A 16,264-nucleotide genomic window follows, 5' to 3' on the forward strand; every position below is an offset into this window, starting at 1 on the left:
TGTAGGTAAGAATAAATAATTTGTCTTCTTGTCACCCATACAAAAACCTCTGAAATACAGAGTCCAGGTCTTACAGTTCATTGTATAAATTTTACAGCATAAAACTCCTTATTTAGCATCCTTCAATTAGGTTATCAATGTAGGTGAATAACGACATAACCACTTTATCCTGTCCACCGTGAAATGATGTAGCCACTGCACCGTGAACACCGAGTAGCGACCTAACCCCATACTGACATAGCCACTGTGCAGCGTACACCTTGAAGCGACGTAGCCACTGCACCGCGTGCACCGTGAAGTGACGTCGCCACTGTACCCCGTGCACCTTTAACTGACATAGCCACTGTACCGTCTACGACGAGTAACGACGTAGCCACTGTACTGTGTACACCATGTAGTGAGGAAGCCATTGTACCCTGTGACCAGTGTCGCGAGGTAGCTACTGTACCCTGTAGCGACGTATCCACTATAGCGTGTGCAGCGTATAGCGATGTACGCACTGTACCGTGTAGCGATGTGTGCATATGGCATTCCAAAGTCAATGTGAAGACTTTAAAGGTAATTCATATGGGTCTTCCATGCTGTCGAATAGCCAAACTGTCACGGTTGCATAAGCCATAGATCATAATGTTAAAGTCAAATCACGGTAAAATGTGAGAAAGTACAGCCGATAAAAAATTCACTAGCTCTAGATAAAAAGTTGCTGCTTTGAGAAAAAAACAAGGGAAATTTTCCATGAAAATAACTGAATTTATTTCATAGATCATTTCATATATTCATATATGGGTTGTTATCGTATGATTTTGCGACACAGTTCAAGGAACAGGTCGTGTCACACTAATCACATGAGCGACGAAAGCAGGATACAGAGTCACAGTAGGCCATATAAATGTTAAATTGAAACCCATCGCTTTGTCCTGTCTCTAGCAGTCGGTGATTCTCAGAATTCAATGGCACCGTCCATATCGTCAGACTTGTTTTGGCCAATATTTCGTTGTGACAACATCTTGCACACCTCTCTTGGAATGTCATATTTTCATTTATCACAGAAAATACCAGATCTTGGAAACGCAGAAATATCGCTGAACGCAACTATCATGATACTATCATTCCCCAATAGTGACCAGTCGATACAACAACAAACTGTGGCAAGAACAGAATACAATATTTAGGTCATCCATGTATTGAGTGGTACAAATCTATCGTAATGAAGTCACTCTGAATGTTGCGATGATCTTAATGAGTACAGGCTATGTCATAAAACTGTAAATGGTAATGTGGTCAAACTTATGTAGTTTTCAATGTGTTAAATATAATGTCAACTGTGGTACTTGAACAAGAAGAGAAAGACAAAAAAAAATAATTTTAATCTAAAATGGTCAGGTGTTTCGGACATGACACTAAGGCGGACAAAATCATGCGTGCATGCACCCAATATAAAGTCAGCGGTGAAAATACATGTATATAACAAAAATGTCTAGATGCAGACATTTACAGCCTTTTTCACTTACCATTAATAAACAACGATGATTCTAAAGTCTTATGGACGTTGCTCCACAGTTTTTCAAAAAACTCAAAGGAGAATGTAGTGTTTCTCAATTCTTGATGGTCAAGTCATTGAAAATGTATAAAAAACGTTTGCTTTGCACTGGCGGAAAACAAATGAGCTTTGGAAGGGAGAGAACTCTTGAGCACAGTAAAGGGAAGTAACTCTCACGTAGATGGCGTCTGCATGGCAACTCCTTCGTCAAACGAGGAATCTTCAAAACTGTCTTGGAAAACATTTTCTGGAGATCGCTGAATTTCAGATGACACAACACTCCCATTGTAGGTTACACATGTTTCAAATTTGTTTTGTGTACGCGCAAACTGTGGTCTGCTCGTACTTTTCTGTGTTGTACTGCTGTTGTTGTTGACTTGACGAACGTTTTTGTGCGGCTGGAACAACACAATGTATACTTTAGGAGCGAAGAGACACGCCAGAGCTACGGCAGCACTGATGCTTACGCACATACACAAGGAAGTGCGCTCGATCTGAAATAAAAACATACCGAACTGTCAAGAGATTTTGCAAATGTATTACTTATATCGAATTAAAAAATCTCCGAGCCAAAAACGACCACTGAACCATCCGATGCCATATCTTAAGGGGATACCCTTATTGTCGTAAGCTGTTCAGCAGGTTCATTGGTACATTCTTCACTCCAGAGATTTTTCAACAGAGAATTACAAAACTATGGTTATTCACAAAACACTCCATGCTGTGTTGTCCATATACCAGAGAATGAGGTAAACTTCCCATATTAATAAACACAGCGAATAGGTTCACAGATCGTGTGCACTATTCTTTTTGTACGACACGTACATAAATGAGTGCCCGTAAAAAGCAAGACTGTTCCTCAAAAATTTCTTCGCTACGCCAAGAGACAGTTATACAAGGTTGTTCCCTTATTCCAAATTATGCAGATTTGATGTAATAGTGACTTATAGTGAACACAACAATATTTAAATGACTTCCAATTAAGTCATTAAGAAAACCTCCACAATGTGATAGACAACATCACCACATCAACGTAATTAGTTGTGAGGATATCCTGCAAAACAGAAATGAGGCTTTCTTGCCAGTGATGGGCATCTACTGAACACTCTTTAACAGAAAATGTATACGTACCTTAAAGTCATTGTTGGCTCCGAAGTATATAGGAATGAACGCCAGCCAAACAATGCAAGTTGAATACATGGTAAATGCAATGTATTTGGCTTCATTGAAGTTCTGTGGTATTTTTCTCGTTTTGAAAGCGTACACAGTACAAAATATTATCAACAGAATGTTATAAAACAGGGATATGACCACTGCTATTTGTGAGGCCTTGCACTTCAAGACAACAGCATCTTTCCCTTGGCTGACTAGAAGAGTGTCAGGAACTTCAAATCCTAACCATGTTATGCCGCCTACCGTTTGTACGGACACTAGGCATAAGCATATGACAATTTGTGATTTGGGGCTAGTGTAGCTAGGCCGCTTCACCATGGCCTTCACACCTCTGTTGAATATCCTGTATATCCGGTTGGTCTTGGTCAGCATTGCCGCGTATATCAAGCACAGAGAAACACCCAACCCAACGCGTTTGGCAGTACAGATGATGATCGACGGCCTGGCGAGAATTACAAACGACATTCCATAGGATAGAAATATCCCAAGAAGTAAGATGTAGCACAACTCGCGACCAGAGGCCATAATCACCGGAGTCTTGTTGTAGCGGATGAAGACGAGAAGGACAAAGATAGTACACATCATTCCAAGGCTGGAGAAAGCCACAGGAAATATGGCCCAAAGGCTGTCCCATTCCAAATGGAGGACAGGTAGTCTGATGCATGAGCTTTTGGTCGGATCTGGCTTGTGACCTTCCGGGCACTTGGTACAAGTGGATTCATTCTCCAGGTATTCGTAATCTCCACACTTGATACAAACCCAGCAGCACGAATCTCCTCTGGTACTTTTCGCGTGACCGAACTTACACGGGTCACTGCAGACGGATTTGGGATGGGTTCCCGACGTCCCTTTCCATCTCAGTAGACTAGCATTCAGGAACAACCTGTCAACAGAAACCAAACTATTTTATAAATAAAAACACAGCAAAACTTATTGTTTTTAAATGACAAGGAAAGCAAGTGAAATAGAAATATGATTATAGAGAAATTATAAGTTTTCCATCTACAAATAGTGCGATAATATAAAAAAATGAACTGTTTAATGTTAGGCTTCTTCATGTTGACGCCATCAAGAGCCCTCGGTGAAAGTAAATGATGAATTAATTACTAAGTGATAAATAAATTGCGGCTGCATGAAATATTTTTCTTCTTCGTTAGGCCTGCGTACACCATTCAAAGTTAAAACTGTTTCACTGACAATCTATTTTTTTTTCAAAAAGAGTGAGAGTGTTTTTTTGTTTTTTTTTTAATTTTAGGTTTTACTGTATTTTTGGGCAGTTTGGTGCGGGTAACTTTTCAACACTTTGTTTTGTTCATATTTTTTCAGGTCATGACGATATGCCTTTTTATGTACTGACTATCACTAATACTTTTTAAGGTAGTTCTAAGAATCAGATTCCCGGCAAATGACAATGTTTGTCCTTCTAACAGTATGATACTCTTTCTGCATTTGGGTATCTTGATAACAGTAGGGAACAACTGAAAATGATAGACCACTTTGTAAAGATTCACTGCAAAATGTATCCTTGAGAGTGTAACCATACCAATGGCCATCTCGCAGTGTACATGTGCGTCACATAGTATCAAACGCATTTAGCGGTATAGCGCTTGATTATACAAAGTGATTTTGGAATTAATATGAAGAACGGCTTCAGTAGTCAACTGCCTTTCTGTCGTAAACCTGTACGTCGCGACTTCCTTATGCACCCGTTAAGCAACGTATATTCCACGGCTTAAACAAGAATTCCGGAAGTGTATTTTAGCCACTTAATGTATGAAGGCACTCACGCTTGGGGTAGAAAGACACCGTTAAAAGCCCGCATGCCTTGTCAGGGACCTGACAAAATTTACAAATTTGGGAATTTGCCAGAACAAAAGTGCCAATCTGCTGAACTACCTCGACGGGCACACGAAGACTGGCAGATTTTACCTAGGGCATCTGATTTTGATTTAGAATGAGGACTGAACACAAACGAAACCAGCATTTGTTCAACAGGCAGTATTTTGGAAATATGTGTAGAATGGAAATGTTTTGACCAAATTAAAAGTATTTCAGCAGAGATTATTTTTTAAATGTGTTTCCTTTCTGAAAACATGAGATTAATGATTCTTGATTCATCATTCTCTTAGAAGAATTTCATTCGATACCCTTAGTTGATAAACGGTTGTAATAAAAAAATTTTCTAATAATGATAAATTATTTCTTGATTCTCCAGGGAGTATATTATAAACACAATGGTGTGTTTTAAAGCTAACAATGTAGTTATAAAGGAATATATCTAAAACAAAAGGTAATTTTCCTTCGCACCCGTCTGTCCATTCGCCAACAAGTTCATATTCATAGGAGCCTTCATCTTTCTTCTTAAATTGGAAGATGTCATAACCACTCAGCCCGTCGCCATTCATGTCGAAATGAACGAGATTACCACCAACACCTAAAAAAAATACGAAAAGGGAATATCTCGATGATTTTGTGGCGAAATTTAACTACATCTAATTTGCATATGTTTGGCCATTTATACAACACAGCATTTGAGTCTTTGTAGACCGGTGACGAATGGTAAATTGTGTTAACATCACTCCATTTTTATCCAATTTCTACGTTTGCCATACTATAAGGGCACGTTTAAATTACCACTGTTTAAGCATTTACATGAACAGTTAGAATATAACTGATTTGGTTTTATTCTTCCCTCGGTAATCCTTCTATTTTATAGAATACTGTTCCCTGAAACAATGGATTACACGTTTAAAACAAGGTGAAATGCAAGAAAAATGCACCATACTAAGATTTAGCGTTCGTACCAGTAAATGAAACGTTGCGGATGTAATGTAACAGATCCTCGCCAGCCATACTCGTCATGTGGTTTACGCAGGTCTGAAGAGATTTCTCCCGTTTGCACTTAGCAGAGAGCATTGCATCCATGGCATGTGCCAGGGCATAAACGGAATCGATCACAAACTGGACCAGCCCTTCTTGTTCATAGACGATGTTACGACCTGCAAACGTCTCTAAACCTACAAAATAGAACAGCTTAAAGAAATGCATTTATTTACGCCTTTCGTAATCCTAGAATTTTATTTGGTTGAAATACTGCTCATACGTATGTCATATTCGTTTGCATTTGGAAAATAGGGATACTGCTAATCTGTTTGTTTAACAAGTTGTTTACTAATTCGATTTGGAATGATTTCACCTCAGTCCTTACCTGTACAATGATCTACTTTGGGTTTGTTTTCAAATGTGCAATTAAAGGTCACCTCCCAGTATTCTTTGAACCAAGGATTCCTTCTGTTTTGAATAGGATTTAGTTGCAGGAAGTAATTGTCGAATCCTAAAAAAGGAAATAAGTCATTGCACATATCAACATTGTCCAAAAACATGAGATTTCATACCTCTTTGGTACATACATTAGAAACTCTGAATTCTGTGGATATATGTATGTCTGAAAATTTGAGATTCTCTTCTCTTGGTGTGTATTTTGGAATCACAGCGGCTTTATGATGTGTGAATGTGTGTGAGAAACTCTGAGGCTCCATCTTTTGTATATGTGCCTAACTTCGATATATGAATGTCAGTTTTGACGCCTAGATTTGAGAAACTGTGAGGCTCTATGTTCTATGTATAGAATTAATATGTCAGTTTTGTTGAACCATCTTGCACTTATAAGTTATAAATGTTTTCCTGTAAGGCTTGAACATAAAAGATAAATTAAATATGAACTGCGGTCAAATAAATATCGTTTCTGTCATAGGATCCTAAATAACAGAAACCCTTTCTGTAAACAATATGTTGCGTGCTCGAATCGACATCCAGTCAGGCGGCATGTTGGGTATTGGATGACATGATGTAGTGGTTTCCCCTAAGTTCTGTCTGATTTCACCCATCAATAAAGATAACCGCCTTTATATATTGGACAAATCAGTGAATAAATAAAATAAACGAATAATCTGTAGTTTCACCTACCAGGTACAACTACCCTTTTCGGTAGGAGAGTCACAGCTCCCTCTGCTGCTTGTTCCTGCTTGTGGACAGGATGAATCTTTTTGCCCCAGCTGTCACTGGCCAGGAAGGCAAAATCTTGACTACGATTACTTTTAAGAAATGCTTGGAGTAATCCCCGACTGTTGTCCTCGTTCACAAACATGACGACAGCCCGAGCTTTATCCACTTCAAACATCTCCTTGATCAGCTTGTCAAAGGTGTCCTCTGTCACAGATAGTGGTATCTCAAAGGAATGGGCCACACAAACACCTGGAAATGGAAAACATATAAGCCGTTAAATATTGTTAGATAGCCTTTTTTCTCCTCATTTTACCATCGATAAGTTTATGAACGTCGTTAATTCTAAGAATTGCTATAAAATTATATAAACCAATGTTTAATGCTTCACCGTAGACCATACTTCTGTTTATTCACGCCCACCACGTATTAGATAATGTACAACATGCTTCTATTTGAATAAAGAGAGGTACATGCATCAGGTGTAACAGTCAAATCTCACATACCGATACTGGCAATTCTGTTGACATAACCTTAGTTTAATATGTCAGCCGCCAAATACTGCATAGCACAGACAGTGATAACTTAAAATTCCAGTATATTGTGCCTACCTTCTGCTTTATTAATATTTGAAAAAGATTTACTTTAACAGCCGTGCTGTGTACGAGAATTTGTCTTCATTGTCCAGCTAGGTTGTGTTGACACATGTTTCAAAAGATTTCACCATTTCTATTTAAGTCCAAAGATGACAACATGAAAACTACGGTTAACATCTTGCCCATTAATATAAATAGAACTTAGCTTTCATGCATTTGAAAGCACCTGTATTAACTGCCCTCTACTAACCAGGTAACACGATATATCAATTTTGGCGGAAAGCAACGAAACAATTTTGTACTGAGCGAATTACTCTCAACAATGCATTTAATATTAACATGGATTTTCAATCTTCTGGGAGCAGTTAACCATTCAGATTGAGTTTTTCCTTGATAACCCCAATTAGTGCTGCCGGCGTAAACATGATAGAGCCCTCCCGTGGAATCGTTAATTATCCGGTTGTCGGTCGGTTAGAATCGAAGCTGACGATAAATTCAATACTGTATGTCAAACTAACACCCGAATGCTAATGAGGTGCCCCTTGACTTGTGACGGCCGGATCCCCCCAGACAAAGCACAAAGATTAATTGTCGGTTTCCGCAGGAAGAAATTTGCCCCACGAAGCCTTTTAAACCCAACGCAAAAAAATTACACGTTTAAAGTAAAGAATTGTTTATTGGTCTCGAAGATATACAATCCTATGCAGCAGGCTTCATTGACAATTGAACAAACTTTCTCTCAGGAAATGAATGACTTCTGTGAACGTCCATCATTTTTCTGTCAACGTTTCTTCTGTTTGAGCTACTATGCGCTGCTATTCTACCACGACAATTGTAGATTTTATCATCAGTGTAGTTTACGACCCTTCTACCTGCTAATTTATCAATTTAATGACACAGACAACCACATATTGGTGTGGTGATAACTATATCGTCAATAACAATCTATGAGATGACCGCAAATATCTGTTGGGAAAATAAACGTTCGAAATGGTAATATCCGTCGAGACCAACCATCAGTGGGTAGTATGCGCATTCAAATTCCATTCTAGACATCTTCAGTTTGTGTTTCGAATTCCGCAGTAGCGTAATAATAGTTATCAAAGAGGCCACGAGTCGACTCCAACCGTCGAGAAGGCTTCTAATGAAGATCGGATCAATACCTTCTAGACGCAGAGCTTGTTGCCATCCGAAATCTTTGTCGTGTCTCTGAGCGATGACACTAGAGAGGCTTTCATTATTCGAACTTTTGTATAAAAACTCATCAAACTAAAAAGGAAAAAACGGCTGTCATGTTGTGATAATCCGAAATGAATATTGATAGTGTGGGCATGTGTCGTATCTAACCGGGCCAGTTTTGTCTTCTCTAATTTTAGCAGCGGTAACCGCATGCTTCGGCATCTTCACCGGTTTTCTGACGTTCAATCACAAGATAGACTCCCCTGGGCACAAAGCTCGGGGGACAGATCTGATTTGCAGAACTCATCCTTGATTATAGCAGACAAACGAGAATCTCGTGGAAAGTGAGCCGTAAAGACTGCATTCAAACCAATTACGGCGAGATGACTTGTCGAGAGGGTGTTCCCGAGATTTCTCAACACCCACCTCGAGGTAGCTCACGCTTGTCTTCAAGAAATTTTTGACCTTCTGTTATTCCACGTATTCGCTTGCTGACCGAGTATTACACTAGGCACAAAGTGAGTTTCCCATGCATAATGGTTTTAGTTAGAAAGGCTTATGGTTTTCTCTGTTTCTTTGAGCAACCATTTTGTAAATTGTTTTACTCCTCTGTCGCTGAAAATAGGGCTTCAACTTATTACAGCTTCTTCTAAGACTCGCATAATTTTTTATGCTGCAGTATTCTTTTATACTTTTGCACTATTTCACTTCCGGTTTGTGCTGATAAGGTTGACGTAGATGAAACAGTATTGGCTATTCATTTCGTGTTCTGTTCGCTTCCAGTAAAGTCAGTGGTTTCCTGTGAGCTTTAAATGCGACAACATTAACATTAAACAGGTAGCTGTCCGGAGTGAGAATCCATGCATAAGCACAAAATTGGAAATAGTTACTTGTTCCTTTTTCCCAAAATAAATGGGTGTACTCCTTCTGTCACTTATCTGTATATTATTTCATTTCGTCATAAAGTATCATGTTTAGAATGAATGAAAGTGCCATATTAACTTGTGCTCAAATAGTTGTATTTTGTGATATCTTTCACAAGGACTGAATTTAACTGACAGTTTAGATCGCGCTGGAATATTTACACAACGTGTGACGATCAAGATACTGTTTTATTTCTGCATGTATTCTGGTATTATGTTTGTATATATAGATAGCCAGTGTAATTATATTCGAAATATTTCAATATATTGTTTTAATTTTAACCATATTGTGTTGTAACAGTTTTGTTTGATCAGCAGTTGAAATCTGTTTCATTGTTTGAGCTTACATTTGACAGCTTTTCCAGTGATAACTCACTGGATTGTAACACTTTAAGATACTATTAATTGTTATAACATCTGATACCTTTGTGGTAGCCTTCGTGGCAAAACGAACTCTTACCCACTTTCGTCATTTTGATATCATTCAGATGATTAGTGGATACTCTGTGTAGGGTGATGAATTTTAATAACCAAACCTTGTTACACTGTAAGCAAGTTACTGTATATAATGTCATAGTTCTGTTATAAATACCAAGGATTCTAAAGATTAGGCCGCCTTGACTTGCATCTTGACTATGTTTCCAGCTTTTTAAACACGTTGTAATATTCATGTTAAGAAACAAAATTCACAAGGTATTTGTAGATTATGTAGTTTCAAGTCCTAGTGTTACCTAGTATATACCAGATCAAGTTTAGATAGTCATTGTCCTCACAGAGAATAGGCCTACCGTTCACTCAGGCTTGTGTAATTGGACAAATGTGCCTCACTTGTACGTGTGCCCTCTCAGACAGCGAGACTCTGTGGAAGAGTCCGAAGGCTGAAGCTTGATTTCTTATTTGACCTCTTCAAGCGTTCGTTTAACCACTCGCGCGTCACTGACATCGGTAAGCCATTCGAACATGTGCGAGACAAATCACTCTTGCCACTAACTTCTAAGACGGAAATGACAACAGAGAATTTATTGGTTGTTGAATCGGGCTTTTACAACGAACGCTGACTAAACGCCAACGTATCTACTTCCAAGAACAACTGTAATACAGTGATCACTCTCAAAACAATACATTGATATTGCGCAGAATGACTTATTTAGGTTGACGTTAAAGAAACACTAAGCATCAACTTCCTAAATTTTACCCCCTCATTGTGTTTTCCCATTCTAGAATAGTTATTGTTTGTCTTCAAGTTAAACCGAGATCAATTTACTGTTTAGACTCATGAAGGGGCTCAAAAAGTTGCATTCCCTGCCCTCAGATACGCCGTGTTTCATTGTCCTATACATTTGCTTAATGTACTGGGTGTGCATGACCTAGCATGGCTACCTTGATCATGGTTCTTATCTGTGATAATTGGGCTGAACCTCAGATAAGATGGACAAACATTGCAAATGTCCTCTCACGTACATCTGCTTGACAGTTGATATGGGACCAACTATACATCACATCAACGCAAAACAGACCGATGCAGCAATCTTTTAACAAATGTAAGTCACTACATTTGCATTCTGTCATTCATTTATATATAATGGATGGATTAACATCATACGTGTGACTCTTTACAGAGGAAGATATGCTGCTGGGGAACGCTGAAGACACTGAATTGGCATCTAAGAATAGTATTGGAAAGTAGTCTTTGAAGTGAAATGAAGTAGTTTGGTAGGGGATATTATCATATATATCACTCTTCACAACAGTGTGATTTGTTAATTGAACATATGCAGTCACATACAAAACATTATTCACCATTATTTAGAAAATGTCTGAATGAATGATTGGAGAATATGTACCCAATTAGAAATGCTCTGAATTAACTATTAATCACTCATTCATGATGAATTAAGTCTTAAACTAATTCCAAGCGTTTTAGTTTGGTCTTCAGTTTAAGACATCACGTCATATACATAAGCTAACAAGCTGTGAGGAGTATACATAAGCCCCTACTCACATTGGTCTCCGTTTTTGTGAATAAAGAAACCATTACTCTGTTTGTATTCATGGCATAATTCCTCTCACAAATTAAAGAAATTGCTATTCTAGCCGCGATAACTTTTCTTCAAGAAGCTGTTCTTATCATGATATTATGTGGGAATAGGCACATAATTATTGTCAGACATTTAGCGAAATGCAAGATAATTCCTACGATAAGGTGTACAGATCGCTTTGTAGTTTTTATTTGCTGATTCTCAATTAGCCCCTGCCCAAAGAAGTGCTTTCCCTATACCAACCAACATGTAAATAAAGGAATGTTTCCCATTGCATCAAATTCCTTGTAAAATGCAGACAGCTATAGCTATATGCAAACAGAGGGCTTTGTTTGCACACTACATATAGAATAACTGCATACATAACTGGCACTCGTGTATGTGCTCAATTCTGGTGTTCATATTTGACAAACTACACAAGAAGACGCTTTATGCTTTGTCTCAGGTTCTTTGTTAAAGGCATTGCTTCAATAAATGACGCCGTATTTCGTGGGACTTCTTTGAAAAGTTCCTCTTTTTACACTATCGTAAATCTAGAACAGCTAATGGGCGCGACTTGAATCAATATGCAATATTGTATGGGTTCTTTCTCAACATTGGCAAGGGATACATACTGTAAACAAGTTGTCCATCTTTGACAAATCAAATTGTCGTACCTAGGACAATGAGCTAGGAATATGTATACATATCGACAAATAGATGGTCTAATGTATTTCTGTTCTGAACTCTTCTTTCGCTTCAATCAAGAGAAAAATGATGGATGCATATAGTTTCAGTATATTCAAAAGCACTGGAAGAAAGAATACATTTTTTGCAACGAGATTGGTTGTACAAAAACAGGTTCTGCCTTCACAAAACTTAAATTCAAAAGTGTATTCCATTTTGCACACAAGACACGTTGCCTACGTTGATAAAATTCATTAAAACTTAATAACGTTAAAATGCTAGTGGTATTAACAAATGCGACTTTTTAAAATGTTAAAAAAACACTTTTTTACCATTTTGCCTTTAACGTTGTTTAGTGAGTTGCGACGAGAAGGAACGAGGTTACAATTTATAGAACCGTATGAATATGTTCATTTTCTTTTTACCGCAGCTTCCTTAAGAACAATTTGATGTAATGAGCATTTAGTCCTAAAAAAGGAAACGTGTAATTACGATCTCCACTGTAATGGGTGAAAGACGCAAAGATCCATAAACAGACCCGACAGCTATTCAAAATTACTTTTGGCAATTTAGACTGTGAATTGAGATTTGGTTACACGACTAGCTGTGGACACAATTTCCTGGATTAAAGAAAAACTAATGACATCTCTGAGCGCTTTAGGACCCATTCTGCGAAAAAAATTACCATCCAAGAAATGAGTTCGTCTTTATATATTTCTTACGAATCACATATAAGCCTGAGCCGGTTTCATAAAGCTTACTTATCGTTAAGTTGCCCTTAGCTAAGTACACTATATCTCTACAACATACGTTGACAGGGCAGTTAAGGGTTTGCTTAGCTAATTGAGCTTCATAAAATCAGCCTCATATCTATTGAAAATTTATAATGCATCTAAAAATTGCCTTTAATAGTATGTTATTAACTTATATATTACACATGCAGCCCAGCAAGTCCTGCAAAAAGGATGAAGCCAGCAGGGGTCTTTGTTCTTGCCAACAAAGAGAGTAACAAGAAAAGTGAGGCCAATTTCACTAAATCAGTCTAGCAAGTCCTGCAACAAGGATGAAACCAGCAGGGATCTTTGTTTTTGCCAGCAAAGAGAGTAACAAGAAAAGAGAGGCCAGTTTCACTAAACCAGTCCAGCAAGTCCTGCAACAAGGATGAAGCCAGCATGGATCTTTGTTATTGCCTGCAAAGTGAGTAACAAGAAAAGTGAGGCCAATTTCACTAAACCATTTCTGGTTTAAGCTAAAATTTAACACCTCTCGATAATACTTTGTTTTTTGTGGTGAAAGTTGAAATGTGGACATATTTTTCTAAAGATTGAGGAGGTATATTTTGATTTCTAAAGCTCAGAAATAAGCTTAAAGATGGTATTTCAAATTTGGCCTGAAATGGTTTTGTTGAATTGGCCAAGATGTCTTTATGTCTTTAGCATTATTAGGTCGCATGAAATACATACAGATTCTTACACAGCGTATGAAACTTAGGCGAGTATATTGCCATTTTCTCAGAGATGATCACCTTGCACCAGCTTGTGTAGCCAAAGTTTTGACGGTCAGAAAATATACAACAAAACGCTTGAGGTCTGTAAACCACTCGAAGGGATTCGGCGTATTTTGACCAAGAATAGGATCGTGCGAAAATAGTGCAACAAGATATGCGCAAATGCCATTATCTGAAGTCAGTACAGGCCAACAAAAATAACTCCTTTTACCTTTACGCTATATTAAGCTTATTTCTCCTTTTTTTTTTGTTTTGCTGAGACAGTATATATGCTTTAAAAGGGGTGTATTGAGTCCACTGCTATAAATGGTGGCTTACAAGTAAGACATCATTTAAAAGCTGTGGTTTTGTCTCTTGGCAGACAGCATTTTATGATTTAACTTTTGTGTTTTTAACTGACTGTCACTTGTGACTTATAGTGTCATTTGCTCATTTGCATATGGTCAGATAATCAAATGACTGAGGACAAACAGTTTTGAAGACAGGTTTGCTGTGTTCTTAAGCTCTTTTCCCCGGAAAGCAATTGTAAAACTATGTACCTTATTTTAATTCTTGACACAACTCCTCATACAGAGCTAGCCTTGGTATTCGTCCTTTGCAAAGTTACTAACAAACGCTCAAAATGGTCAGAATCTTGTAGAATTCTTTATCAACAGGATTCTGCAAGTACAGACTTTCCAATATCCCACTAACAAAATTTGTACGAAGACAGTTAAGGTGGTTTAAAAACACATGTGTATTCAGCCAACTGGGTCCAAACTGAATTAATCTGTCAAATACAAGTCGTTCAAAAGCATAATCAGTCTGGGTGTACCTAAAATTTAGAAAAATACCCTTTCTCGATTTTCTTAGAACTAAGAAACTTCATTACAGCGGAACTGCTGCAAAATAGTATATCCGCTACATTAGGTGGCCGAGAAGAATTTCTGTCAAGGACTCTACGTTAACAGCGCTGTTTTTGTTTCACCTAAACCCAATAAATACTTAATGCCCACAGTGAGGCCTTCACGACGGATGGCCGACTGGCGTGATAACACGGATTTCTCCCTGAGTTACGAGAACTTAATTACATGAATAGGTCACAGTGGAAGAACAGGAGATTTGCCAGAAAAGAAAAAAAGGAAATGTCGAACAGGCAAAAACCTCCTTCTCGTTAGACTTTGAGAAAAAGGTTTCATTGTTCTTGCCAGCTACGTGAAACAGTTAATAATTTCTCACACTTTTGGAACAGAGAAATTGGATTTTTTCCGCAAAAACGAAAGTATATATTTACTTATACTTGAATTTACAGGTAATAAATTTTTGCAGATTCGTGAAGAACTTTTACAGAAAATAAATCTCTGTTTTAGTGGTGTGCCACGGTCATATGTAACTACTTATTTTTCATGATGGAATGGAGAGCACGAACATAGTTGTGGGAAAATACATAAGTGATGGAAATAATGGGGTTTATACCCAATACAGCTGTAAGTTTACGACTTCCTGCGCTCTGCGTTGGGCAGTTAAACAAATACTTTGAGAATTGTGCCACACCTTGGCATAGCAATTCAGGTTTACCAGTACAATGCGTGGAAATATTGCAAACACTCCAAGGCATAAATCTCCCAATTCAAAGAGATTGTCACTTTTCAGCACTCTCGCTACATTATAGTACCGGTCTGGAATACACCGCTTGCATTAAACTAATGAAACGCCTACCCGATTTCTTTGCTTTCTCCTCAAATGCACCTATTCCTTTTTCGCCGTAGTTGCCTTCATCAGCCACAGTGATTACGTAATTCCAACCCAAGGCTTTGGCAATATCCACCATGGCCTGGGCTTGGTAAGAGTCTGGAGGCACTACTCGAGAAAAGTACTCGAACCTCGTCTCGTCGCTCAAGTCAATGCTGGTCGACGCATAGCTGATCTGGGAATCTGGGAATAAAAAAGTGGATTGTCAGACAATTAAGACAAGGAGACAATCACATCTTGGTGTCCACTACACTGATATTCTTGTCATATTCTGAGCCCAGAGCTGAAGTTGCACAGTAACACAGTACACTCATTCCTGAAATTCAGGTCGCTGCTGATAAACATCCATTGAAGTTGATACAAAATTTCTTTTGAAAAACAACACCGCTGCCATGTTTATTTCATCACGTATGTTCCATTTGTATATATGAAATTGCCCAGGCCTAAATGAAATGATTATCTGTATTCATGTCGTCTTAAGCCAAGTACAATCGTTGCCAGCAAGAATGGAATATAAAACATATTCACTTACGAGAACATTTATTAGCTAATTTACCTTGTCCTAGATAACATATATAGTGCTGGTATTAAAGGGGATTAAAATACATAAATAGCATAGGATTAACTCCATTTTTTCCAAAATATATTAGTTCACAGAGTGACCATGTATATATATAAAATGTTGGCTGTATATGTAAATGGTTTTGCCTTCAGTATACGATAGACGAAGACCGAATGAATATGTGTGCTTTGTTAACTCACATATTCTGGAAATAAGGGAAATGTCGCCATTAATACTGTGAACATGCATATGATATCGGAAATGGAAATTGAGCCGAGATCAAGCGGATACTAAGCAGAGCCTAACTCCTGCGGCTATAGGAAAGCACCTCTCTATTAGGGTACAG

The 16,264-nt window shown here is 38.0% G+C and overlaps 1 protein-coding gene across 2 annotated transcripts in view; it reads right to left on the minus strand.

Annotated features, from left to right (window-relative positions):
* Positions 1–788: 788 nt before the first annotated feature.
* The window catches only part of LOC135471309 (metabotropic glutamate receptor 8-like), a 37,737-nt gene continuing 22,261 nt past the window's right edge, over positions 789–16,264 (minus strand). The window contains exons 2-9 of one of the 2 annotated variants that reach the window (XM_064750482.1): positions 15,324–15,539; positions 14,769–14,771; positions 6,680–6,967; positions 5,922–6,047; positions 5,518–5,730; positions 5,021–5,147; positions 2,672–3,596; positions 789–2,034 (exon numbers count right to left, since the gene is read on the minus strand). In XM_064750482.1, coding sequence (XP_064606552.1) covers positions 1,714–2,034; positions 2,672–3,596; positions 5,021–5,147; positions 5,518–5,730; positions 5,922–6,047; positions 6,680–6,967; positions 14,769–14,771; positions 15,324–15,539 — 2,219 coding nt within the window. In that variant the 3' untranslated portion in view covers positions 789–1,713. Of the gene's footprint in view, positions 2,035–2,671; positions 3,597–5,020; positions 5,148–5,517; positions 5,731–5,921; positions 6,048–6,679; positions 6,968–14,768; positions 14,772–15,323; positions 15,540–16,264 lie in introns of those variants that run through there. The other variant, XM_064750483.1, reaches the window with a different exon arrangement.

The sequence above is a fragment of the Liolophura sinensis genome, chromosome 7 (genome assembly GCF_032854445.1).
Source record: "Liolophura sinensis isolate JHLJ2023 chromosome 7, CUHK_Ljap_v2, whole genome shotgun sequence".
Taxonomy (NCBI): Eukaryota; Metazoa; Mollusca; class Polyplacophora; order Chitonida; family Chitonidae; genus Liolophura; species Liolophura sinensis.